Genomic DNA, 26,380 nt, shown 5'->3' on the forward strand with positions numbered 1-26,380 from the left:
CCCGTCCGATGCGGTGAGCCTCCGGGAAACCCGGCGGCGCCGGAACTGTCCGCGGCCTAGTCCCGACGCGCGTGTGCCTGTGAGTCGGAGCCGGAGACAGCGGCAGCAGCCCGGCCTACGGGGACCCGACGGGGCCGCTGGCATGGGGGAGTGACGCGCCTGCGCCCGGTGTTCCGCGGCAGCGGCGAGACATGAGGAGACCCCGCAGCGGGGGCAGCGGCGGCGGCTCCTGATCCCCAGGATGGAGGAGAAATACGGCGGGGACGTGCTAGCCGGCCCCGGCGGCGGCAGCGGCGGCCTCGGACCGGTGGACGTGCCCAGCGCTCGGTAAGGGACCGATCGGGCTCCCGCCTCCGGAGCCGCTCTCTCCCCACGCCTGCCCGACAGCTCCGGACACACGTTGCCCGGACCCTCCCGGGTGCGCGCGGGGCCCGGCGTCCCTCCAGTCCGGCTGACAGCCCGGAACGCCCTCCTCGGTTCCGTACTCCCTCCAGCGACAGCTTTCATTGGCTCCGCCATTCCCCGCTGCAGAATGAATGCTCTAAGATCCGGGAAGGTTCTGCTTGAGTTTCTGGTTTTCAGGGCAGACCGTTAACCTTAGAACTGCCAGCCAGTTCAAGTGAGAGGTTTTTCTGACCCATGAGAAGCATGTCTGTTAGCTCTTTCTACCTGAAATAGTAGTTTGGTGATACTTAACCTTTCTGATGTCTGCCTGTGTAAGTTAAAGGAAGGGTCACCATCATCTCTTCAGGCGAAGAAACCAAAAGTACAAACAGATGAACTTTGATGTTCAGGTTAACCTCGCAAAACAAGAATCCACCCCGCCATCTAGTTTTTCTTTTCCTTTCTTCGCTTATTTTGTTTTATTATTAAGTAAGACATGTGTGCTCATGGTCAAAAAATTCAAACAGTACAGAAATTCGTAGAATAAAAAGGAAACAGTCCCCATTACCCCCCTCCCCGCAGTGTTCCCACGAACCCCCAAGAGGTAAGTAATTACAGTGATCACTTTCCATTGTGTCCTTCTTGACCTGTCCTAATTTCTGAGGTAGTGTCGCAAGATGTGTAAAATATGGCCCAACAGTTTGGTTGGAACTGGTTTTCATTGCCTTTATATTTAATGGTTTTCATTGCCTTTATATTTAATAAGATTAATGAGATTAGTTCAGTGTTTTTTGTTCTTGGTCTTTTGAGACATGGTTGTTTCGGTAAATTCTTCGGAACTGTAGAAATAGCATTTCTAACATAACTATTTTTGTGTGGAATGCTGGGACAGAAATTAAATCAGCTGCGTTTTTTGTGGTTACAAGTTTAATTTTCTAGTCTATTTTGAGCAACTCATTTTGTAAAAAACAATGCCTATCAGGTATTATTTACTGAGACATGCTTGTTTCAGTAAATTCTTCAGAACTATAGAAATACCATTTCTAACATAACTATTTTTGTGTGAAATGCTGGAACAGAAGTTAAATCAGCTGCGTTTTTTGTAGTTACAAGTTTAATTTTCTAGTCTATTTTGAGCAACTCATTTTGTAAAAAACAATGCCTATCAGGTATTATTTACTGAGACATGACAACTAAATGCAATAGGTGATTCTGGTGTAGATTTAATAGTGAGGAAAATGCTGTAAAGGATAGTACTAGGTCAACTGACAAAACTGATATGTGGACCATAGATTAGATAAAAGTATATCCATGTTAAATTTCCTGTAGTTGATAACTCTACTGATTTCATAAAAGGATGTTCATGGGCTTAGGAATACAAGTAGTTAGGGGTAAAGGAGCATGATGTATGTAACTTACTCTTTAATAGTTCAGGAAAAAAAAAGTTTGTATTTAGAGAGAGATAATAAGGCAAATAAGGTAGTATGTAACAATCAGAGAATCTAGGTAAAGAGTGTACTATTCTTGCACCTTTTCTGTCACTTGAAATTATTTTTAAATAAGTAATACAAAATTTTTATTTACTCAAGAGCTCATTATCTTAGATGTGGTCAACAGTCCTTTAACGTCTTATTTTCATTATTTGCTTAGCAGAGCTGCCCTCCTATTGTAGTTCATTGCAGAATCAAATTCAAATCAGGACTGGTTGAATTTTGAATAGATTTCAGGTTGCAAGAGTTTTCCTTTATGTAGACTAAAACTCAAAGTATGGTTATAATCTGCAGCAAAAGCTAATTAACAGATCCTTTAATTGTGGATATTTTTATTCCTGAATTCACAAATATGAATTGTTTTAAATGTTTCTATGTTGGGCTTCCCTGGTGGTGCAGTGGTTGAGAGTCCGCCTGCTGATGCAGGGGACACGGGTTCGTGCCCCGGTCCGGGAGGATCCCACGTGCCGCGGAGCGGCTGGGCCTGTGAGCCATGGCCACTGAGCCTGCGTGTCCGGAACCTGTGCTCCGCAACGGGAGAGGCCACAGCAGTGAGAGGCCCACATACTGCAAAAAAAAAAATGTTTCTATGTTGGCTTCAATAAGTCCTCTTTGCAGGAAAGGGCAGAGGGTGACAGCCAGCGTTTATTAAGTACCTCCTGTGTTCCAGGTACTTTGCGTGCAGCATCTCACTTAATCCTTACAACAGCACTACAGACTCATTAGTTGCATCCTTGTCTCAGATCAGGTCACTGGGACATAGAAAAGTAATTTTCCCAAGGTCACACACCTAGTAACTAATCTGGGAGTCAGTTACCTCAAACTTCATTTATAGCGCCTTCTACACAGTGGACACTTAAATATTTATTGAATGTATCAAGCTTGAATTACATACACTGAATTTGTTTTTTTAACTGGAGAACTGTGAGCTGCTACAGTGGGCAAATCCCAAGAAACAGGTTTGAACCCAAACTCAAATTTCAGTAATTTCAGATTTAAAGAACCAGAGATTTTTCTAACCCTTCACAGAAAATACCAGTGATACTTTTGATGAGACTAGTTAATGGCAGATAATGATATATAAGCCATCTCAGGTACTAAGGGGGAGTGGATTGGATCCCGCTAAGTTGCCCAAAGAGTCAGTGACTGGCTCAGGGGCCACTGCCCCCATTTAAGAGCCTCCCTTCCTCACACCCCAGCTTTCCCCCTTAGTATGTTTTCCTCCACAACATGAACTAGGATTGTGTACTTATTAGTATATGGTTATTTGGCCTTAGCTAGTGTTTTGTCTTTAGCCCAACAGGAAGACTTCATTAATTGACACTTTAAAAATCAAAGTATTCACCTTTTAGCTAAATGTTAAAATAATTTTCCTAATTAATAATGATAAAAGATCTTCACTATATATTACATGAAAAGTCACATAACAATTTCAAAATATATGTACAATGGTGAATACGTGAGTGTATCTAAAATAAGTGCTTGTCCATACGTGCAGGTGCAAAGGAAAAGGTGTGGAAGGATGTCCCCAGTTGGTCACCTATGAGGAGGAAATTGGGAATGGTTTTCTTTAAAACTTTGATAACAACCAACTACTCAGGAATTACTTTTGTAATCTGTTTTTTAGAACTTAAAAGGGGAATAAAGTATCAGAAATTTCATAATAATAATATTGTCAAGAAATATTATACTTAATGTTCCATATGACTGAATCTTGCCATTAAAGTGCCAAATTTTTAAGTTTTGTTAATACTTTTTTTTTTTTTTTTGCGGTACGCGGGCCTCTCACTGTTGTGGCTTCTCCCGTTGCGGAGCACAGGCTCTGGACGCGCAGGCTCAGCGGCCATGGCTCACGGGCCCAGCCGCTCCGCGGCATGTGGGATCTTCCCGGACCAGGGCACGAACCCGTGTCCCCTGCATCGGCAGGCGGACTCTCAACCACTGCGCCACCAGGGAAGCCCAAGTTTTGTTAATACTTTAAACAAAAATTATTTAGAAATAATTTTATATATTGCCCCATCTTTTTTAAACAAGTATATTAAATATAGTTTACCTTTTTCTTGATGACTTCTGATCATTATCTGTAATCTGGTGAACCGAGCTTTTCTTCAAAGGTCCGTCCCAGTACTAGCGTTCTTCGTATGCTGCTCTCCATACTTTGAAATTCCCCCTCCCTTTACTTGCTTCGTAATTCTATTTAGTCTTTTTCTTTTTTTTAACTTGAAGTATAGTTGGTTTACAATGTTGTGTTAGTTTCAGGTGTACAGCAAAGTGATTCAGTTATATGTATATATATTCTTTTCAGATTCTTTTCCATTATAGATTATTATAAGATATTGAATACAGTTCCCTGTGCTATACAGTAGGTCCCTGTTGATTATCTATTTTGTATATAGTAGCATGTATCTATTAATCCCAAACTCCTAATTTATCCCTCCCACCCCCCTTTCCCCTTTGGTAACCATAAGTTTGTTTTCTCTGTGAGTCTGTTTCTGCTTTGTAAATAAGTTCATTTGTATCTTTTTTTATATTCCATGTATAAGTGATATCATATGGTATTTGTCTTTGTCTGACTTACTTCACTTAGTACGATAATCTCTAGGTCCATCCATGTTGCTGCATCATCTTGCAAAGGTGATCTGTTGGGGAGAGATTTTTTATGGCTCAGTAATATTCCATTTTGTGTGTGTGTGTGTGTGTGTGTGTGTGTGTGTGTGTGTACCACATCGTCTTTATCCATTCATCTGTCAATGGACACAGCTTGCTTCCTTGTCTTGGCTATTGTAAATAGTGCTGCTGTGGACATTGGGGTGCACATATCTTTTCAATTAGAGTTTTCATCTTTTCTGGATATATACCCAGGAGTGGGATTGCTGGATCATATGGCAACTTTGTTTGATTTTTACATTTTAATTTATTTATTTACTTGGCCACACCATGTGGCCTGCAGGATCTTAGTTCCCTGACTAGGGATCGAACCTGGTCCCCCAGCAGTGAAAGCCTGGAATCTTAACCAATGGACCACCAGGGAATTCCCCAGCAACTCTAGTTTTTTAAGGAACCTCCCTACTGTTCTCTGTAGTGGCTGCACCAATTTACATCCCCACCATACCCTCTCCAGCATTTATTATTTGTAGACTTTTTATTTTTTTTTTGTGGTACGCGGGCCTCTCACTGTTGTGGCCTCTCCCACTGCGGAGTGCAGGCTCCGGACGCGCAGGCTCAGCGGCCATGGCTCACGGGCCTAGCCACTCTGCGGCATGTGAGAACTTCCCAGACCAGGGCACAAACCCGTGTCCCCTGCATTAGCAGGCGGACTCTCAACCACTGCACCACCAGGGAAGCCCTATTTGTAGACATTTTGATGATGGCCATTCTGACTGGTGTGAGGTGATACCTCATGTAGTTTTGATTTGCATTTCTCTGATAATTAGCAATAACACGTGCCTCTTGGCCATCTGTATGTCTTCTTTGGAGAAATGTCTATTTAGGTCTTCTGCCCGTTTTTTGATTGGGTTGTTTGTTTTTTCTACTTAGTCTTTAATACACACTTAGACATCTCAGACTCTGAAGATGACTTTTACTTCCCTAGTTACAGTTAGTTACTTCCACATCTATTCCTTTAGATCTCTGCTACTAACTTAGGTCACATAAATACTTGTTTCTTGCCTGTCTTCCTTAGACCTCAAACTCCTTGAGGGCAGGGCCTCTGTTACACATTTAGTTTCTTGGATAACACCTAGAAGTGCATTTCGTTGTGAGCAACCAAACTAAGAGAGCTTTAATCACATACGGATATATTCTTCTCACATAAAAGAAACCAGAGGTTGCTGGTATTTGTTCAGCCCCTCAGCAGTACCATCTGGGACCAGATTCTTGGTCTTTGCTCTCTGCCATCCCAAGTGTGGCTCTCATATTCAGGCTTATTATAAAATGGATGACATTTTCTAGAGAATGTTAACATGTTGATAATATTTTTAAGATAAATTTTAGATAAAAGTCCTCCTTTGAAGTCAGAAAGAATGCAGAACTAGTTCCACCTGCCTCAGGCCCTTTTATCAGGAAGACGGAAGGCCGTAGTACCTGAAACCACCCTGACAGACAGGTCTCATTAGCCCCAGATGACATCTGGCACATAGTAAGTGAGCAGGGAATATTTGAAGAATGGCTTAGTAGCCCCATGAGGGTATACAAGACTCTTTGCTGACCTCAAGAATCCCCAGATTGCTGTGATTTTTAATGTACCTTTGTCAGTTTTTCCTGGTCTTTGTTTTCTCCCTCCCTGTCTTGTTGACAGTATTGTTTTTTGTGTCCTTGCTTCTATCCTGCTGCTTAATTTTATACCTAGTTAAGAACTTAAGGAGTGAAGCACTTGAGGTTTTGAGCTTTCCTCTCTCTACTTGATGTGTGTTTTTCATTCTGAATCCATAACTGGGTTGATGACAGTTTAAATTGCCAGGAGCTTGACTGCCAGCTCTGTACTGTACTACTGCACTATCTACATTATTGTGCTAGATAGTACTGTATCACACAAGTGTAATTGTAGAACTCGCATTCTTTCATTTAGTAAACATTTGCTGAGCACTTATTATATGCAAGTCCCTGGGTTAAGAACTGAATAAACAAAAGATTTCTAGCTCAAGAGTAGTGTTTTTATTTGCTAATTATAAATTGCTACCATGACTGGAGTATTTAATTAACATTAATGTAGTTAATTTACTTAAGTTTATCTGACTTTTTTCTCTAGCTTAAATGGGCCAAAATCGACATTAATCTTAGGTTTTAATATGCATTTTGTTTTTCATATTTAAAGATTATTTTACCCTATATGTGGGCCACTGTGAATGTATAATTGGGAACAGTTTAGAAGATGGGAATCCTCAAAGCCTTTTGGATGAACTTTGGTTTTCTGTGTGACATATTAAAAGAGCATACTTAAGAGACATGGACTTGACCCTAGCTAACTCTGTGGACTTCAACTTCCCAATCTGTGACATGAGAGGAATTGGACTAGAGAATCTCTAAGGTGTTTTGCAGCTTTTAAATATTAGTGTTCTGTTTCTTCTAGCATATATACATTTACTTTCTAGTAAATACCTAGACAATTACTAGAAATTTGGTAGATTTTTCATGTTGTACTGTGTGTTTTCAGCCAGTCTGCAAGCAATCCAGAAACAAAATATGCTCGATTTTTATCATAGCCATAATTTTAATTTTATTTATTTTTTCCAATACTCCTTTTTTCATTGAGATAAAATTACCTACCATAAAATGCATAGATTTTAAAGGTACCAGTTTTCATTTTTCACAAATGCATACCCATGTAACTTTCAACATAATCAAGCTATAGGACGTTTTTATCACCCCAGAAAATCTGCTTGATCTTTTAAACAGAAATTTCAGTGTCTATACTATTCTCCAGGTAAATTAAGTAGGAACTTATGTGCTTTAGGATTTGACTTACTTTATTCCACAATAACATTTTTATTAACTTCTTGGTGATTAATTTTCACATTGTTAAAACTCCCAGATTGCACTATTAAAAAGCCCCCCAGATTATGTTCATGAAAAGAAAAACCACTTTGTTCCAAATCTGAGTTTCTTTAATATACTATGATATTATTTGGACTAAAACAGAAAATGAGCCATCAGACAGTGAAGATGTTGGAATTGCTGAGATTCATTCTTTCAAGGACTGAAATTTATTTTCGTAGTTGCATCAAAATCTTCCAAAAATATATATATTTTCATGCCTTCTTAAGCAGATTGCTGTTTGTTGATTCAGTGCCATGGGACTTAATGATTCACACTCATTGATTTTTATACCATCCTACATACATTGATATCATTGCATATCAAATTGTTTTAACTGCTATTTGAATGACTTAGGTTTCCCTTAAACTCCTGTGTTTGCTTTTTTGTACTTTTCTCCCATTGGTAGAGACTTCTCATTCCTGCTGGTGTGCTGGCTTTGGACATCCCTTTTATCTCCTTTTTAAGGTATTAACACCTGTTAGATATAAACTTAGAAAGTAGTCTCCTGAATGACTTGCAAAGATGATCTGTTGGGGGGAGATATTAGAAGTTCTCACCTTTTTATCTCATTCTTTTTCATTTCTAATTTGTGTATGTTTTATAACATATCAGGAGAGTAGTACATGTTTGTAATGTACAAATAATCGGTTTCAGGTGCAAAATTTTTTTTTACTACTAGAGGTATATGACCAAAGAAGACTACTAAGCTAGAAAACTGAGATAATTTCTTCACTGTTTTCTGATTGCTCTTTCAGGAGCTTCTTTTTCGTTTCTTTTTATGGCAGCCTAATTTTTTCATGGATGAACTTTTCTTTCTTATCCAAGAATATTATTTCTAGTTCTTCGTTGTTTTCTGCTATTCCCTGTGATCTCTGTATCTTTTAAATTTCTTTGCTGTTTTAGTTTGTTTGGTCTCTCATTATAGGCTTATCGTAAAGGATTGATTATCCATATTTGGCCATTCTTATTTGAGTGAGGCCCAAAAAGCTAGTTAGAAGACCTGTATAGGGCTTGTCCCCTGGTGGGCTTCTCCAGAGAAGGGTTGTCCTGCTGGGAGATTGAAGCCTGGCAGTTAGGATGTCAGAGTTAAATGAGGGAAGGCAGGTGGGGTGGGGTTAAGAAGGGAAACTTCCTTTTAATCTCCATGATTTTAGTCCAACACTTCATCCCTCTTTTCCCCTTTGCCTTATGTCTAGACTTCTCCAAAGGCGAAGCTCTTGTCCTGTCATGATTTAGGAGGGATGGTTGCCTGGCTGTGCTGGGTGGAATTCTGGGAACCTAACTACCTGGCAGACTTCCTAATGATCCTCCTCTTTGCAGCTCTCCACACCCTTTCTGAGGTGCTTCAGATTCCTGAACTTTCTCAGGACTCTGTAGGTCAGGTCACTTCAACTGTGACTCACTGCAGTCAGTTAGCGAAGCAGAGGAAAGGTAAACCTAAGGCATTCACCATTCCCCCCTCCCTTCCTATATTATAGTCTCGTTTCATGACAGATGGTTTGGTTTCTGGTTTTATTTCCTTTATTTGTTTGGAGTAATTGTTTAAAAAGCACATTAGAAAATAGTTGAGGCAACTCAATCAAGAACATTTTTATTTTTAGTTTGGTCTTTTTTTCTTTAATAGACTGTATCTATGCATACATTATACGTCCATGTATATTGCAAAATATCTGAAATTATATATACCAAAGTGTTAATAGTAGTTATCACGTGGAGGGGTGAGTTGAGTTTTTGTTTGTTTCATTTTTTGTTTATATTTATGGTTTTCATAAAGACCCCTATTACTTGTATAATAAGAAAAAAAAGATGACAGAGTTCTTTGTGATTTCAATGATACTGAAACTTGTTTCTGTTTTTATTTTTCAGGTTAACGAAATATATTGTATTACTGTGTGTCACTAAAGTTTTGAAGGCTGTGGGGCTTTTTGAATCATATGACCTCCTGAAAGTAGTTCACATTGTTCAGTTTATTTTTATATTAAAACTTGGGTGAGTGTGTATGGTTCTTTTTTTCCTTAATGTTTTTTAATTTGTTTGAAAATCCTGTTTTAACTGAGTATCTTTAGGATGTTTTACATAGAATATTTTGTGCATTTTATTCCTCCTGACAAGTACTTGATAATTTTCTTTTAAAGACAGAATACCTAAGGTTAGAGGTACCAAGAGACTGGATTTAAAAAAAAAAAAAAAAAAGGATTGTCATATTCTGTTAGCTTGCCAAAACATCAGCTTTTGCTTTAGTTTGTGTTAATGAGGTTTTTGCAAATTTAATGTCTGGCTTAATAGAATACAGCTGGATCCCCATATCTGAGTCAGTATTCAGTCTGTTGCAGTATCTCACATGAACTAGCCTCTGAAAAGCTCTAATATACACCCCTGAGAGAATAAGAGTGAAAAGGGCAAATAATATCCTAATACTTCTGTAAAAATAGTTTGATCTCAGGACTTCCTTGGTGGTACAGTGGTTAAGACTCCGAGCTCCCGATGCAGGGTGCCCGGGTTCAATCCCTGGTCAGGGAACTAGATCCCACATGCATGCCACAACTAAGAGTATGCATGCCACAACTAAGGAGCCCATGAGCCACAACTAAGATACAGTGCAACCAAATAAAAAATAAATATTTTTAAAATAATTTTTTTTAATGTTTAAGAAAAAAATAGTTTGATCTCACAGCTCCCTAAAAGGGCCTCAGGGACCCTAGGGATTCCCAGACCATCCTACTGGCATAGTCTAACCTTCCAGCAGGCATAGAATGTCACCTGAGACTTGTCTTGGCACAGATGTCCCTTATTTTCCAAGTTAAACCATGCTGGGCTGTGTTCACTACATGTCCCTTCATGGTATAGGGTCCCCTTACAGTATAAATTTTACACTATTCTGCATCTAGTAAGAAATTCTCTCTAAGTAAAGATTCTCTGGACCTTGAGATTGATAGTGACCAACCTCTGTATTAATAGGTATCTGTTAGGGATTTCCCTGGTGGCACAGTGGTTAAGAATCCACCTGCCAATGCAGGGGACACAGGTTCAATCCCTGGTCCATGGAAGATCCCACATGCTGTGAGCAACTAAGCCCATGCGCCACAACTACTTAGCCTGCACTCTAGAGCCTGCACACCACAACTGCTGAAGCGCACTTGCTGCAACAAGAGAAGCCACCGCAATGAGAACCTGCGCACCTCAATGAAGAGTAGCCCCCGCTCGCTGCAGCTAGAGAAAGCCCGTGCGCAGCAACAAAGACCCAACTCAGACAAAAAAAAAAAAAAAGAAAAGAATCTGTTAGACTTCTGGCAATTTTAGTAATTATGGAAAGTGATTCTTGACTAGAAAATTTTTAGCACCACTTGAATATATTTTTATATAACTATTTTGGGAATATGAAAAGTAGGGATATATGATTAGTACTTTCTTCATTTCTATTTCAAGATTTGTTATTACTGTTTTAGAGAAGATAGGAATTATTTTCTTTAGTAAAGTATAAAAAATATTGAGACTTCTTTTATGGCTTGTAAACTGGTTCTGAAGGCAGATACAAAAGAAAGAAGAGTTCCCAAAATATTGTAGTGGAAGCCTTATTAAAATAAATATTGTTCTCTAGTATATTTTCTTTAGAGGTTAACATACCCTTCAAATTCTAGTATATTTGTTTAAGTGTCTTTACTTAAAACCACACCTTGTATATAAGATTAATATTAATATATTAATGTTTCAATATTCACAGGACTGCATTTTTTATGGTTTTGTTTCAAAAGCCTTTTTCTTCTGGGAAAAGTATTACCAAACGCCAGGTAAGTCTTTTGCAGAATCCTTTTGTCCTAGCAGTGGACCAGGAGGCAGTGTTCTTTCCTTGATCAGGGTACTTACTGAATGATTTTAAGTGCTCAGCAGAACACTTCCAGAGTTAACTTGCCCTTGACTTAGCATTTCAGAACTGAGGCTTTAAGAGTAAATGCTAAAGTGCTAAGATAATGAAGTGTTTAAAAATGTAGACGAGGGTAGAAAATGTTTCAAGCGTGCATATAATTATTTTTTTAATACAGGATCCATATGCTGAAAAGATTTACAAATCAGACATGTAGACATGCCCACAAGCCTAGGATAAATGTCACTGGGAAGCAGATAAAGCATAAGGGTTACGAACAAGGCCTCTGGAGTCAGACAAATTCATGGCTGTTCTAATTACAAACCTTACTTTAAGCAAGTTACTTAATTTCTCTACCTTCATTTTCTTACCTGTAAAATGGAGATAATAATGCCTTCCTAATGGAGCTATAAGGAATAAATGAATTAATACATGTAAAGTTCTAAAAATAGTGCGTGGCATACGGTGTGTATGCAGTACATATCAGCTGTCACCCTCTTCATCGCTATTATTCCCTTTAAGCATCTGAGGTTCAGGATGCATACCAGAAATGTCCTTCATTCTGCATCATCTCATATTATCACCTCTTTGGACAGTAGTTACACCCTACTACATATTTGCTTTATGCCACAACTTAGAAACCTGTGCCATGATTTCTTATTAGACGAATTTAAGTACCTCTGTTTTAGAGACCAAGAACATTTTTTAAAACAGGATTAATATTTTAAACCCCATCTTAACTTTTTTCCCTCTCTTTTCAAATAATTTAAGGACTGAATATCCCTGCTGGAGAAGAATTTAAAAACTAAAACATTAAGTGTTCCTAGCAAACTAGTGAGAACTACTGTAAAAAACAGAAAATTGTACGCTATAGAAAAAGATTTCAGGATCTAGCAACAGACAAGAATATGGAAAATGAAAAACAGAATACTATCTTGCAAATCTAGATTTAGTCAAGGGATCTTAATAATTTCTATTTAATTTTAAAATATGTAACTATTTGGCCATTAAAGTATTTGTGTTACCATTATCTTTCCCTATGTATTTTATTTAAGATTTTGAGATATTTGGCAAAACATATGACTGAAATTTTTAATTTTTTGTTTCCATTTTTAGTGGATCAAAATATTTAAACATGCAGTTGCTGGGTGTATCATTTCACTTTTGTGGTTTTTTGGCCTCACTCTTTGTGGACCACTAAGGTAAATAGAAATGCATATTTTGAATGTTTATGTTTCTTCATTTTGAATATTAGTTTTATGCCATTATGTTTTATGTCAAATGTTTGTCAGTTATGTACAAATGCTTCTTTCACTTCTATAGCATTGGGTACAACTCATTGAGTATATATATATATTGAGGACCTGTTTAGCTTGTGGACTAGTTCTTTGGTGAATACCATTAATGTATTGTTCATGATCTGTCATAGATATTTTACTAGTTAGAGTCCAAACAGTTTCAGAAAAATTTAGGATACGTGACTTTTTATTCATTGGTGATCCCTTTTAGCAGCTGATTTTAGAAATGAAAAGTCTGAAATGGTAAATAAAATCAACCAATAAGGAGGAAAGGAAAATCTTTTAAAAATGCTTCCCCCTCCCCCCCAACTGTGAAAGTCCTCTACTGCCCACAGAAGATGCTTGAAAGATATGGTTATAAACAGATGTCTTGGGAATAGTGAGCCAATCATCAAAGATAAGTTTAACTCTCATTTCATATTCCCTTAAGTCTCTATAGATCTTTTTATGTAAATTGGTCAGTTCGGGGTGGGGGGGGAAATGTTTTAGGGCCGCTTAATTTAATAGGAATTATAACAGGTGCAGCTGTGCATAAGTCTTCTTTTAATATTTCTCTATCTCAAAATTATAAGCAAAAGTGCCTTGCCATTGATGGGGGGGGGCGGAATATGGGACAAGAAGTAAGGAATAAGATGAAGGGTGTTCTGAAGAATCTCACTGAGGATGATGGAGTGGACAGTAGAAAGTGATCAGCGGGAAATGCTTTGTGAAAAGTCTTTTCTCCTCTCCCAGGCAATAGAATAGCTCTGGGTTTGGCTCCCTTTGGCTTGTTTACTCTGTGCTTTGTCAAAGGAAGGGTGTATATAATTCCAATGTCATATCCCTGTCCATGACAGCAGCAGCTTCCTGGTGTGGTGGGAAAGCTGGCTGGGATTTCTCAGCTTGGGGAAAACCTTTTCAGTTTATGCTTGAATATGATTGAGCGGTAATTTCTTATTCATGAAGTGATCTTTTGGTCTGTTTGTTACTAAATCACTGTCCCTGTGTGTTAGGCTAGGGAAGGAAGGGGGAAAGTTGTTAAATTCTTCCTTGGCTCCTTATTTAGTCATCTACTTCTGCCCTTACAACACTCACTACCACCAGCTCCTCTGCCAGCACTGCCCCTCTCATTCTTTTACTAAAATTGTCATTCAGTTTCTTGATTAGAAAGACTCCTTTGGTGTTTCATAGCCTGTCTTATTTTAAGTTAGTATCATTCTGCTGATATATTTTTTTTATTGTAATCTCCCAAATATTAACAGACCTAAAATAATCACTACTGTGTTCTCATTACAGATTTTTGAATAAGGAGGAAAAATGAAAATTTTTCTAATGAGCAGCTGAAAATCTGTTCCCATGTAGATCCTATAAGCTCCCTTTAGCTGGCAATAATGTTTTTATTTTTTTTAATATTCATACATATAAAAGAATAAATATAAATAAATATGAACATTCATGTATCCCCCCATGTGTGTATATATATACACACACACATATATATAGTTCATTCACTTTTGTGTTAGTTTTTTGAAATGTAATTCACATACCATAAAATTCACTCTTTTTGTCTTAGTACATTGGGACTGCTATAATAAAAATACCATGGGCTGGGTGACTCTTAAAAAATACAGATTTGTTTCTCATGGTTCTGGAGGCTAGGAAGGCCAAGATTAAGGCAAAGCAAATGCAATGTGTGGTGAGAGACTGCTTCCTGGTTCATAGACAGCCGTCTTGTCTCTTCACTGTAACCTCACATAGCAGAAGGGCGAGGGAGCTCTCTGTGGTCTCTTTTATAAAGGCAATAATCCCATTCATGAGGGTTTCACCCTCATAACCTAAGCACCTCTCAAAGGTGTTCATTACCTCCTAATACCGTCACGTTGGTGATTGAGTTTAACGTATGAATGGGGGAGAGAAGGAGACACATACATTCAGTTTGTAGCATTTTTAAAGTATACAATTCTGTATTTCTTAATATATTCATAGAATTTCATTCATTTTTACCACTGTATAATAGTCCTTTGAATGAATATCCTCTAAATTATATTATCCATTCTCTCATCAGTGGGTATTTAGGTTGTTTCTAGTTTTGGGCTATTGCAGACAATGCTGGTATCTTATAAGTGTTTCCTGGTACATATATACAAGAAACCTGTATGATACAATCCTACAAGTGGTATTATTAGATATTTGTAGCTTCAACCTTCCTAAGACAGATAATGCCATAATATTTTCCAAAACAGCTGTACATGTTTATTTTTCCCATAATGTTTTATGAAAATCAAGGGGAAAGATTTATTTTCTTCTCCCTTACTCTAGTTGAATTCATGCTTCCTGATAAATATCGGATATATTTCATGAATGATAATGTTTTATTTTTGTAGGACTTTGCTGCTATTCGAGCACAGTGATATTGTTGTCATCTCGCTGCTCAGTGTTTTGTTCACTAGTTCTGGAGGAGGACCAGCAAAGGTAGAATTTTACATTATTCGTTACTTGCAAATTGAAAGTGTACATGTAAAATACTATCTAGGGCAGTAAAATAGGATCCTTTACCATTTAACAGAATGCAGAGGCTTTTTCTGCTAATTATAAATTTTTCTCACAAACATTTTGTGTTTTACTTTTTATTTTGAAATCATTATATATTCCTAGGAAGCTGCAAATATAGTACAGAGATCCTTGTGCCCTTCACTCAGTTTCAATAGTAACTTCTTACCCAGCTCTTATACTGTCAAGACCAGGAAATTGACATTGGTACAATCCATGGACCTTATTCAGATTTCACCAGTTTTACATACACTTGTGTGTATATGTGTGTGTGTGTAGATTTGTGTAACCATCACCACAGTCAAGGTGCAGGACTGATTGATCACCACAGACATCTCCTTCGTGCTATACCTGATCCCTCCCCTCTCTCATTCTTAACTCCTATACATCATTTTTGGAAAATACATCCCTAAGAACTTGTTATATTTAAAGTCTGATGAATGTTTTGCCAACTAGGTGACCCTATTCATCTTCCATAATTTAAGTATTAATCTCTTTTCAGTAAATGCATCACCAATGTGCAATTATAACTTACACCTACAATACTTTTATTTACCAAATTAAATGCTTCCTACGCATGACGCATTGTGCTCGTTACAGAGGAAAGGAGAAATAAAGGCAAATAAGGTTTAATAGTTTCTGTTCTGAAAGGGGCTTTCAGGCTAAATAATGGAGGCAGATGAATAAAATAAAGTGAACAAAGTAACATGCCAAGTAGAGCAGAGTCTACCCAGCCTGTAGATTTCAAATTGGATCCTTGGGTATTAAAGCATGTGCCACTATTTAATCTTTTCCCCTCACTCACAGAGTACTCCAAAATAAATGTCAAGTGGATTGAAGATTTTTGTGGTTAAAAAAAAAGATATTTGTAAAAGCATAGAATAAAATATAGATGGATAATTAATCTGTGGACAGAGAAGAACTTTCTGAGCATAAAACCAGTAGAAAAAAATCACAAAGGGGAAACCACGTATGTTTGACTGCATAATGATTACAAGCATCTGTGTAACAGAAATCATTGTGCAAACAACCAACTAACAACAATAACAAATTGCCACAGATAAAAGTTTTTTGTTTTTTTTTTTTTGCGGTACGTGGGCCTCTCACTGTTGTGGCCTGTCCCATTGCGGAGCACAGGCTCTGGACATGCAGGCTCAGCAGCCATGGCTCACGGGCCCAGCCGCTCCGCGGCATGTGGGATCTTCCCGGACCGGGGCACAAACCCATGTCCCCTGCATCAGCAGGCGGACTCTCAACCACTGCGCCACCAGGGAAGCCCCTACTTTTTTTTTTTTAAATATAATCACTCAAATAGTTTAAAAAAATGCTGAAGATCCTCAATAGAAATGAGCAAAGGGCAGGAAAAGACAACTCACAAAAGAAATACAAGTGACTTTAAAACATTAAACAAACATTTTACTGCACTAATCAGAAATGAGAGTATGGATCTTAATATCCTGTCATTAGTGTCAATAATGAATCTGGGCATCTTGCCAGGACTGTGACTTTTTTTTCCTTAGTCTGACTCTGAAGCATCACAAAATTCTCAGTTGCCCTCTTTGCTAAGAAAAGATTAAGTTATATTCTCCATATTTGGGTATTGTTAATGTTACCATGTCCTGATTCAATGAAAATTATGAAATTTTAAATTATGTGGTTTATGTATACTAACTTTTGTCAAAATACCTACCACACTAAGAGAGAATTTATCAAATGTAGTGGTAGTCATATAATGAATAAAATAGGATCCTCATTTTTACTTAAAATTTTAATTTTATCCAAGTATCTGGTATTACACCTATAAATTTGTAAATAGAGAGTGTATAATAATGCTATTTAGATTGCTTCTGTACCAAAAATTCTGAAGTATTTGCATAAACATGGATAGTATGCCCTTTCTATAATTTTCTCTTGTCAAAATCCTTTCCCTGGAATGAGAACATAAGAAGTGTATTCAGCTTTTAATACCTTTACTAGCTATTAGAGATGACTTTGCTAATTTTCTTAACATGCCCTCTTAGTTCTTTTTCCCTAGAAGAGTGGTAACTAGGTTACTGACATTATTGTAAATCAGCTGTCTTCTCTATTACTTGCATGTTGTAGAATAAATTAGGTCACTACTAATTATTCCTTAGTTACTTGGGCTTTTCAAACAGAAGCAAAGTAACATTTAGGAAGATTAGTTCTGTGAACATTTAATGGTTTGTACATGGTAACATGCTGATCAGTACTAGCAAGGAGACAACTGAAGTTGTCAGATTGTCAAGTGCCCTAAAAATACCCTACAGAATTTGTTGGAGCTCTTTACTTTTGTATCTTACTGTTAATACTGTAAATTTATATTGTACAGTATAAGGACTTTAATGTCAGATGTTATATTTTACTTAAATATTTGTCTGAAAAAAATTTTCTTTAGCATTTGTATAGTCATGGTCTTAAAAATTGACACTTGAAAAAGCTATTCTTGCTGTTATTCTCTTCATTTTCAGACAAGAGGGGCTGCTTTTTTCATTATTGCTGTGATCTGCCTATTGCTTTTCGACAATGATGATCTCATGGCTAAAATGGCTGAACACCGTATCCTTTTGCAAAAGATCAGAGTTTTTTAGTCTGGCACAATGGGAAATGAAGGAGTGACTGAATTATACTGATCAATCATGAATGAAACTTTATAGGTTGATGTAGGTATTCTAAATCAGTGTTCAAATAATGAATAAATTCATTCTAAATTAAGTATTTTATAGCATCTCAATATCTTTTACAGCACCCTAAGTTTTCAGAAATTTAGGGACAATGAAAGAATATTTTGGAATGTCCTGATGCTATTAAAAAAAATAGGTGATTTACCACTCAACAAAATTAATCTATTTGCTCTCTTGTAATTTAACAATTTAAATGCTCCTTTTAGAAGTCAGTGGCAATTATTAAATAGAAACTTTTTTGAGATTAAATGAAAAACCTTTGGCATCTTGCCTGAAAGAAGAAGTTCAAATTCCTTAACCTGGTATTCGCCCTCTTGCTCTAAATTATTATTTCCAACTCATCCTCCACTTGTCTCTTATATAAACCCAACTTTCCAATCAAATATATCTACTCATTTTCGTCTGCAGTCATGCACTGTTCTTTCCTATCTACATACCCTTGCCCACTCCATTTAGCAGGACTCAGAACACCAGTTTTGATCCTTGTGGTTACTGATACTGCTGTAAAACCTATTAGTTAACTAATGTCAGTTTACTTTGTTACAGTGAAAGAGGACAGCATGACTTTGCAGAACTCCAGGTTGATTGTTAGACATTTGTTGCCCACTGTACCCTCTTTTGCTTGTTTGTTGCTTGCTTTGCTGAGGCTTATGTGGTCAATGGCTTAGAAACAGATTTAGGACTGATTTTTACATGGCATATCCAATTCCATTGGATAGGAGTGATCTAAGGAGGTTCCTTGCTCTTGTCCCTTTGTCCTCTTTAGAGTATGCATGCATATGTCTTGGAGGTTAAGTACTAAAATTTAACAACTGTGCCTTAAGCACTATTATAATTGTTTTGGAGACAACAAAAGAAATATATATAGGCCATTCTAATTTATAAATCATGTCCCAAAATTAAATTTTTAATTATTTTCTTTTGTTTTTAAGGGAAACATATTGTTGAGGATAGTCAGGTTTGCCTTCAGATTAGTGTATAGTCAACCCAAAATAATGTAGCTAAAATTCCAGGAGGACTTCAGGATTCAAAGAGTTAATATTTGGAATTTTTTTTCCTTCACTCCAACTCACTTAGCTGAAGGACATCATGACAGTGCTCTAACTCACATGCTTTACACAGCCATTGCCTTCTTAGGTGTGGCAGATCACAAGGTATGTTCTTTTCTTTGTTCCTAAGGTGATCAAGAGATTCTGAAAAGTTACAGCAACTGTAGCTTTAAAAGTACATTTAAAATAAGTTATCAGTAATTTACAGTACTGCCAGCCATTTAAGTAGTTCAGTAATTTGGGTTATGGAAAAAACATGCTAGCTCCATTTCTTTAAATATTATGTATTTAAGACTTGAGTGTTGAACTGTGTGTTTCTAATGAGACTTATCTACTTTTACTCATAGGGTGGAGTATTATTGCTAGTACTGGCTTTGTGTTGTAAAGTTGGTTTTCATACAGCTTCCAGAAAACTCTCTATAGATGTTGGTGGAACCAAACGTCTTCAAGCTTTATCCCATATTGTTTCTGTGCTTCTCTTATGCCCATGGGTCATTGTTCTTTCTGTGACAACTGAGGTAAGAGCAGGAATTTATTGGTAATAAGTAAAATAAATTGCTGTTATTTATAGATTTTAGTTCAGTACATTGTATTTTATTTCAATTTGATGTTGCAAGTGGCTTTAAATTATCAAGTACTATTACATTTATATATCCCTCCCATTCCTGTGGCCCATAGGAATCAGTTAAATAATAATATTAATAATAGTTTAATACCTACCCACAAACCCAAGGATTATATATCACCAAGTATTTATAAAATTATTAAGCAATAATGCTTCTTTTTTTAATACTTTGGGGAATACTAGGAAAATGTGCCAATATCTTATAACTCTTATATTTTGGCATTTTACAAATCATATTGAATCATGGGAATATTTGTTTATACATAAAGGGATTAACTAAAATATAGGATGTGAACTTTATACCCATATGGTATTAACAAATTTTTTTTTTTAATTTCTAGAGTAAAGTCGAGTCTTGGTTTTCTCTCATTATGCCTTTTACAACGGTTATGTTTTTTGTCATGATCCTGGATTTCTATGTCGATTCCATTTGTTCAGTCAAAATGGAAGTTTCCAAATGTGCCCGATATGGATCCTTTCCCATTTTTATTAGTGCTCTACTTTTTGGAAATTTTTGGACACATCCAATAACAGACCAGCTTCGGGCCATAAACAAAGCAGCACACCAGGAGAGCACAGAACACGTCCTTTCTGGAGGAGTGGTAGTGAGCGCTATATTCTTCATTTTGTGTAAGCATTTTTCCCCTTAGCAAATTTCATCTTATGGATTCTGATGTTCAGTCATTTACTAAATTTGGGAATTTGTTCAATGCTTCATATATTTAGTGCTGAGAGATACTGTGTTGGGTTTTGGTGGCTTAAATTTTTTAAACTTTTATAATATCCCTCTTTTTTTTTTTTCTTCTGTTTTTAGCTGCCAACATCTTATCATCTCCTTCTAAGAGAGGACAGAAAGGTACCCTAATTGGATATTCTCCTGAAGGAACACCTCTTTATAACTTCATGGGTGATGCTTTTCAGCATAGCTCCCAGTCAATCCCTAGGTTTATTAAGGAATCACTAAAACAAATTCTTGAGGAGAATGACTCTAGGCAGATCTTTTACTTCTTGTGCTTGAATCTGGTAAGAGTTTTAAATATTAGTGGCATGTCTTAAAAGCTTAATCTTTTAATTTTGACAGTTCTGGTATAATTTTAGTAATTCCCAAATAATTTTAGTAATTAGAAATGGGCTAAAATTATATTTTCTCTAAGTATTAGAAAGATTACAGGATCATATTCATACTACTTAAACAGACAATTTTTTGAAGTATTTTAAAAACGTTGGTTTAGTGTGCTATTTCAAATTAGTAGATATAGTAGTTTATAAAGATTTTTATCAGGAATTCCCTGGTGGTCCAGTGGTTAGGACTCCTTGCTCTCACTGCCAGGGGCCCAGGTTCAATCCCTGGTCGGGGAACTAAGATCCCACAAGCCACACGGCACAGCCAAAAAGAAAAAAAGATTTTTATCTACTCCTTATAAGATCTCACTGCCGACCAGTTTGCTAACATTTTATAGTCTAGTTTATTTAGTTCTACAGACATATAAATAAAACTATCCCCTTTTAAATAGTTTATAAGATAGACATATCTGATTTAGCTTGATTTCTTATAGTTTATATGAATGAGGTTTCTTGTATGAGAATCAGTTAAATAACGAAAGAGACAGTTATATAATATCTTCAAGTAAGGTTTGGGTAACTAAAGGTTAAAATCCTTATGATTAAATTCTGATAAATCTCTCTTGAAACAGTATTTCCCAACATACTCCTCTCCTATTTTTTTTAAACGTGTTTTAGCTTTTTACCTTTGTGGAATTATTCTATGGCGTGTTGACCAATAGTCTGGGTCTGATCTCAGATGGATTTCACATGCTCTTTGACTGCTCTGCTTTGGTCATGGGACTTTTTGCAGCCCTGATGAGTAGATGGAAAGCAACTCGGATTTTCTCCTATGGGTAGGTACCCTGACTGTCAAGGCTTGTAGCAAATTCCATCTTATAGAATAAAATTTTACTACTTTTAATACATATTTAATTTTTCAGAGCTTCATTTTTCTTTAAAGTAGATAAGAGAAACTAAACCAAGCATTTGATAAATACTGAATGGCAGTAAGCTTAAGACTATATACTCCCTGACAAATCCCTCTCATAGGTAGATAGCAAAAAATCAGTTAAATAGTGAGCTATTTGGCCAACAGTGTTTCTTTGAGGTAATGGAATGTTCATAGTCATTCACATCTTTGCGGTTAGGAAGAGAATTCAAAATTTAAAGTGGCTCTGCATGCAGTAGCCTTTCACTAAGTCATCTTAGTGAAATGATGCAGTATCCTTTCACTAAGTCATCATTCAGTTCAGCGAATATTAGAATCCCTGATTTGTGCAAGATATTTTGATAAGAACTATTGTAAATAGGTTAATGAATTCAGCTCTTACTTTCAGCTGTTTATATTTTGAAAGATGGATGACCCCAAATTACAAAAAATTTTGATACAAAGCCCAATCTATGTGCTGTGACGGAGATACAGAGAACGCCAAAGGATTAGAGAGAGAAATAACTTCTTGCTAAGAAATTAGGACAGGCTTTGTGTAAGAAGGGACGTTGACGAAGGACTTTGATAAATATATAAGATTTCAACAAACATATATGTATGGAAAGAACCTTCCAGCATTAGTATGATATTTATAATCTTGGTAATTTTCTAGTCTTACTATTTGTGTCATTGAAAATCTGTCATTGAAAATCATTTCCTCATTTGTAACATAATAATGTTTATACTTTAAAAATATTTGTCATTTTCCTTTTCTAAAAATATGTTCTACATTTTTAGGTATGGCCGAATAGAAATTCTCTCTGGATTTATTAATGGGCTTTTTCTAGTGGTAATAGCTTTTTTCGTGTTTATGGAATCAGTGGCTAGATTAATTGATCCTCCGGAATTAGACACACACATGTTAACAGTAAGTCTTTTCATTTTCCTATTTGAATTTCTGCTCAAACTCATACAGCTTTTTCCCTGCTAAAGTTTAACTACTTGTAGTTATTGACCTAGGAAGGTTTTATTTACTTATTTTTTAATTTAAATTAACATAACTTCCTATCTTGCTATTTACATTTACACTGCTGACTCTTCGAAATTAATACACTTTTCTCTAATACACTAGTAGTCAAATATTAGATAATATCCTAAAACAGTTTCTTTTCTGCCTTATTAAACGTTTTTGTTTGAAGATGTGTTTTTGAATACCTGAGGAAATATTCAAAGGCTTTACTCTAGATTAAATTACTGCTATGGCAACTTTTAGTGTTTTCCCTGTACCTCCAAATCTTTACATGCGCTGTTCCTTATAGTTCTCATGCCCTTCCCTCACTTCTGCCCTTTTCGGCTTTGCTTCTAAAGTTGCCTTTGGTGGGATACTTTCCCTTAGTCCCTCTCTTCCCACCTTAAAGTGTGTTAGATTTCCCTTTCTGAATATTCCCATTGTATCTTGTGCAATCTTCTTTTAGCAACATTGACTTATAACTGTTGTTTAGTTTTTCATTCTTCCACAATTAAGATATGTGTTGCTCAATATCAAAAAAACAAACAACCCAATCCAAAAATGGGCAGAAGACCTAAATAGACATTTCTCCAAAGAAGACATACAGATTGCCAACAAACACATGAAAGGATGCTCAACATCACTAATCATTAGAGAAATGCAAATCAGAACTACAATGAGGTATCACCTCACACCGGTCAGAATGGCCATCATCAAAAAATCTACAAACAATAAATGCTGGAGAGGGTGTGGAGAAAAGGGAGCCCTCTTGCACTGTTGGTGGGAATGTAAATTGATATAACCACTATGGAGAGCAGTATGGAGGTTCCTTAAAAAACTACAAATAGAACTACCATACGAGCCAGCAATCCCACTACTGGGCATATACCCTGAGAAAACCATAATTCAAAAAGACACATGCACCACAATGTTCATTGCAGCTCTATTTACAACAGCCAGGACATCGAAGCAACCTAAGTGTCCATCAACAGATGAATGGATAAAGATGTGGCACATATATACAATGGAATATTACTCAGCCATAAAAAGAAACGAAATTGAGTTATTTGTAGTGAGGTGGATGGACCTAGAGTCTGTCATACAGAGTGAAGTAAGTCAGAAAGAGAAAAACAAATACCATATGCTAACACATGTATATGGAATCTTAAAAACAACAAACAAAATGGTTCTGATGAACCTAGGGGCAGGACAGGAATAAAGATGCAGATGTAGAGAATGGACTTGAGGACATGGGGAGGGGGAAGGGTAAGCTGGGACGAAGTGAGGGAGTGGCATGGTCATATATACACTATCAAATGTAAAATAGATAGCTAGTGGGAAGCAGCCACAGAGCACAGGGAAATCAGCTTGGTGCTTTGTGACCACCTAGAGAGGTGGCATAGGGAGGGTGGGAGGGAGACGCAAGAGGGAGGGGATATGGGTATATATGTATATGTATAGCTGATTCACTTTGTTATACAGCAGAAACTAACACACCATTGTAAAGCAATTATACTCCAGTAAAGATGTTAAAAATTTTTTCTAATTTAAAAAATTAAAAATAAAACAAATGGATTTCTCTAAAGGAGAAATTGTAGATGTATGTAAATTAAATAGTGCCCTGAGCTAGAGCTGCTATTCAAAATCATTTTGTAAGAGGGGATAATCAAGGGTAAGTATCCTTTAGGGTGTTATTGTGGCACCATTAAATCAAGGTAATCTCATTTACTTTGCTTTTTAAAAAATGCTTTTCCATTGTACTTTTTTTACTTTGGGAAATTTTACTATAGTTAAGAAACAGTAAGACTGTGTTTATTTGTAATCCACTCATTAGTAAATTACAATCATTGCCTTTTAAAGTATTGATATTTACCTAGTAATATAAATGAGATTTCAGGTACAGTGTATACTTGCTCTAGTAAGCAATACTTTCAAACTCTTTATTTAAATAAAATAAAACTTTAGCATCATTTATTTATTCATAAACCCTGAATCAAGTACATTTTTATTCTTAATCATTTAGTTAAAGCAAATCTAAATCCTTTTACTTGTGAGCACTTTGGTATTTGAAACTTAAACGCTTCTTCTAAAATTCACACTTTTAAAATTTTCTTATTGAATTTAATGAGGTTTTACTATGAATATTTTCAAAACTATAAACCAAAAAACATATATAGCAACATAATAACTTTTAAATAACAAGTTTATTTTTTTAATTACAAATTTAAAGGTTTTCTTTTTTCTTTTTTCTAGCCAGTCTCAGTTGGAGGGCTGATAGTAAACCTTATTGGTATCTGTGCCTTTAGCCATGCCCATAACCATACCCATGGAGCTTCTCAAGGAAGCTGTCACTCATCTGATCACAGTCATTCACACCATGTGCATGGACACAGTGACCATGGGCACGGTCACAGCCACGGATCTGCAGGCAGAGGCATGAATGCTAACATGAGGGGTGAGTCCTTGCCAGATACTGTCCTACCTTTCAACTGTGTTCTGAATTGGCATTGTTTATTTGTATTAAGTATTGAACTCTTGGTACAATTTTATTTTAAAAAACCAACCTGTAACTAAAAAGAGATCTAAAGTCATCTGTTACAGAAAATACTCACAACTGTTCATAAATGTCAATTTTTAAAAATAAATTATTATAATTATAGAGTCCTTTTCATAGTGACATTTGAGTAAATATTAGTTGCAAGGGAAACTGTGCATTACGCACTTTCACTATAAAAGAACTAAGAAATTTTTATTGTACTGAAAAAAATATGGGGGAAGTATCATTTATGTTGAGATATTTATTCTGATGTTTTATTTATTTATTTGGCCACACCGCATGGCTTGTGGGATCTTAGTTCCCCAACAAGGGATTGAACCCTCACCCTCAGCAGTGAAAGTGCGGAGTCCTAACCTCTGGACCGCCAGAGAATTCCCTATTCTGATATTTTAGTAGAAATAATTTAGGTAATGTCAAAACTTGGCTCATGTATGATTTCTAGGAAGCTTTCCCACACACCATCATAAAACTCACCACACTGGTAATAGTTGCCCACATCCTTACTTTCACCACTGTGCCATGAATTCCTTGATGGAAGTGACCATGTTTAGTCATTTTGAAGTACCAGCCCCTAGCAGAGTGCCTGGTGAATAATAGGTACCTTGTAATATTTGTAGAATGAATAAAAGAACTAAATTAAATGTGCTTTAATTTTTAATATTTTATGTATCTTACTTGTAGGTGTATTTCTACATGTTTTGGCAGACACACTTGGCAGTATTGGTGTGATCGTATCCACCATTCTTATAGAGCAGTTTGGATGGTTCATTGCTGATCCCCTCTGTTCTCTTTTTATCGCTATATTAATATTTCTCAGTGTTGTCCCACTGATTAAAGATGCCTGTCAGGTTCTCCTTCTGAGACTGCCACCAGAATATGAAAAAGAACTACATATTGCCTTAGAAAAGGTACTGTGTATAATTTGTTTACTAGTCTTCTTCCTTTTAAAATAGTATTTGAAATTAAATAAGTTGACCTAATGAGAAATGAAAATGACAGTCTTGTAGGGAAATGGACTGATAATATAAACAGGCAATTCATAGAAAAACCAAACACAAAATAGAATGTATTTCAGCTTGTGGTTTGCCATATCTTATTATTTATTTGTTTGTTTATTTATTTGTTTATTTGTTTATTGGCTGCATTGGGTCTTCGTTGCTGTGCGCGGGCTTTCTCTAGTTGCGGTGAGTGGGGGCTACTCTTCGTTACGGTGCGCGGGCTTCTCGTTACGGTGGCTTCTCTGGTTGCGGAGCACGGGCTCTAGGCACACGGGCTTCAGTAGTTGTGGCACATGGGCTCAGTAGTTGTGGCACATGGGCTTAGTTGCTCCACAGCATGTAGGATCTTCCCGGACCAGGACTCGAATCT

The 26,380-nt window shown here is 36.6% G+C and overlaps 1 protein-coding gene across 1 annotated transcript in view; it reads left to right on the forward strand.

The window, feature by feature from the left end:
- Positions 1 to 240: 240 nt before the first annotated feature.
- Positions 241 to 26,380, forward strand: part of SLC30A5 (solute carrier family 30 member 5) — a 28,813-nt gene continuing 2,673 nt past the window's right edge. The window contains exons 1-14 of the mRNA XM_065873495.1: positions 241 to 327; positions 9,276 to 9,398; positions 11,131 to 11,197; positions 12,388 to 12,473; positions 14,933 to 15,020; positions 17,588 to 17,675; positions 18,878 to 18,954; positions 19,197 to 19,367; positions 19,816 to 20,104; positions 20,289 to 20,497; positions 21,215 to 21,372; positions 22,245 to 22,374; positions 24,709 to 24,910; positions 25,694 to 25,920. Coding sequence (XP_065729567.1) covers positions 242 to 327; positions 9,276 to 9,398; positions 11,131 to 11,197; positions 12,388 to 12,473; positions 14,933 to 15,020; positions 17,588 to 17,675; positions 18,878 to 18,954; positions 19,197 to 19,367; positions 19,816 to 20,104; positions 20,289 to 20,497; positions 21,215 to 21,372; positions 22,245 to 22,374; positions 24,709 to 24,910; positions 25,694 to 25,920 — 2,001 coding nt within the window. The 5' untranslated portion in view covers position 241. The remainder of the gene's footprint in view (positions 328 to 9,275; positions 9,399 to 11,130; positions 11,198 to 12,387; positions 12,474 to 14,932; positions 15,021 to 17,587; positions 17,676 to 18,877; positions 18,955 to 19,196; positions 19,368 to 19,815; positions 20,105 to 20,288; positions 20,498 to 21,214; positions 21,373 to 22,244; positions 22,375 to 24,708; positions 24,911 to 25,693; positions 25,921 to 26,380) is intronic.

The sequence above is a fragment of the Phocoena phocoena genome, chromosome 3, assembly GCF_963924675.1.
Source record: "Phocoena phocoena chromosome 3, mPhoPho1.1, whole genome shotgun sequence".
In the NCBI taxonomy this organism is placed as follows: domain Eukaryota; kingdom Metazoa; phylum Chordata; class Mammalia; order Artiodactyla; family Phocoenidae; genus Phocoena; species Phocoena phocoena.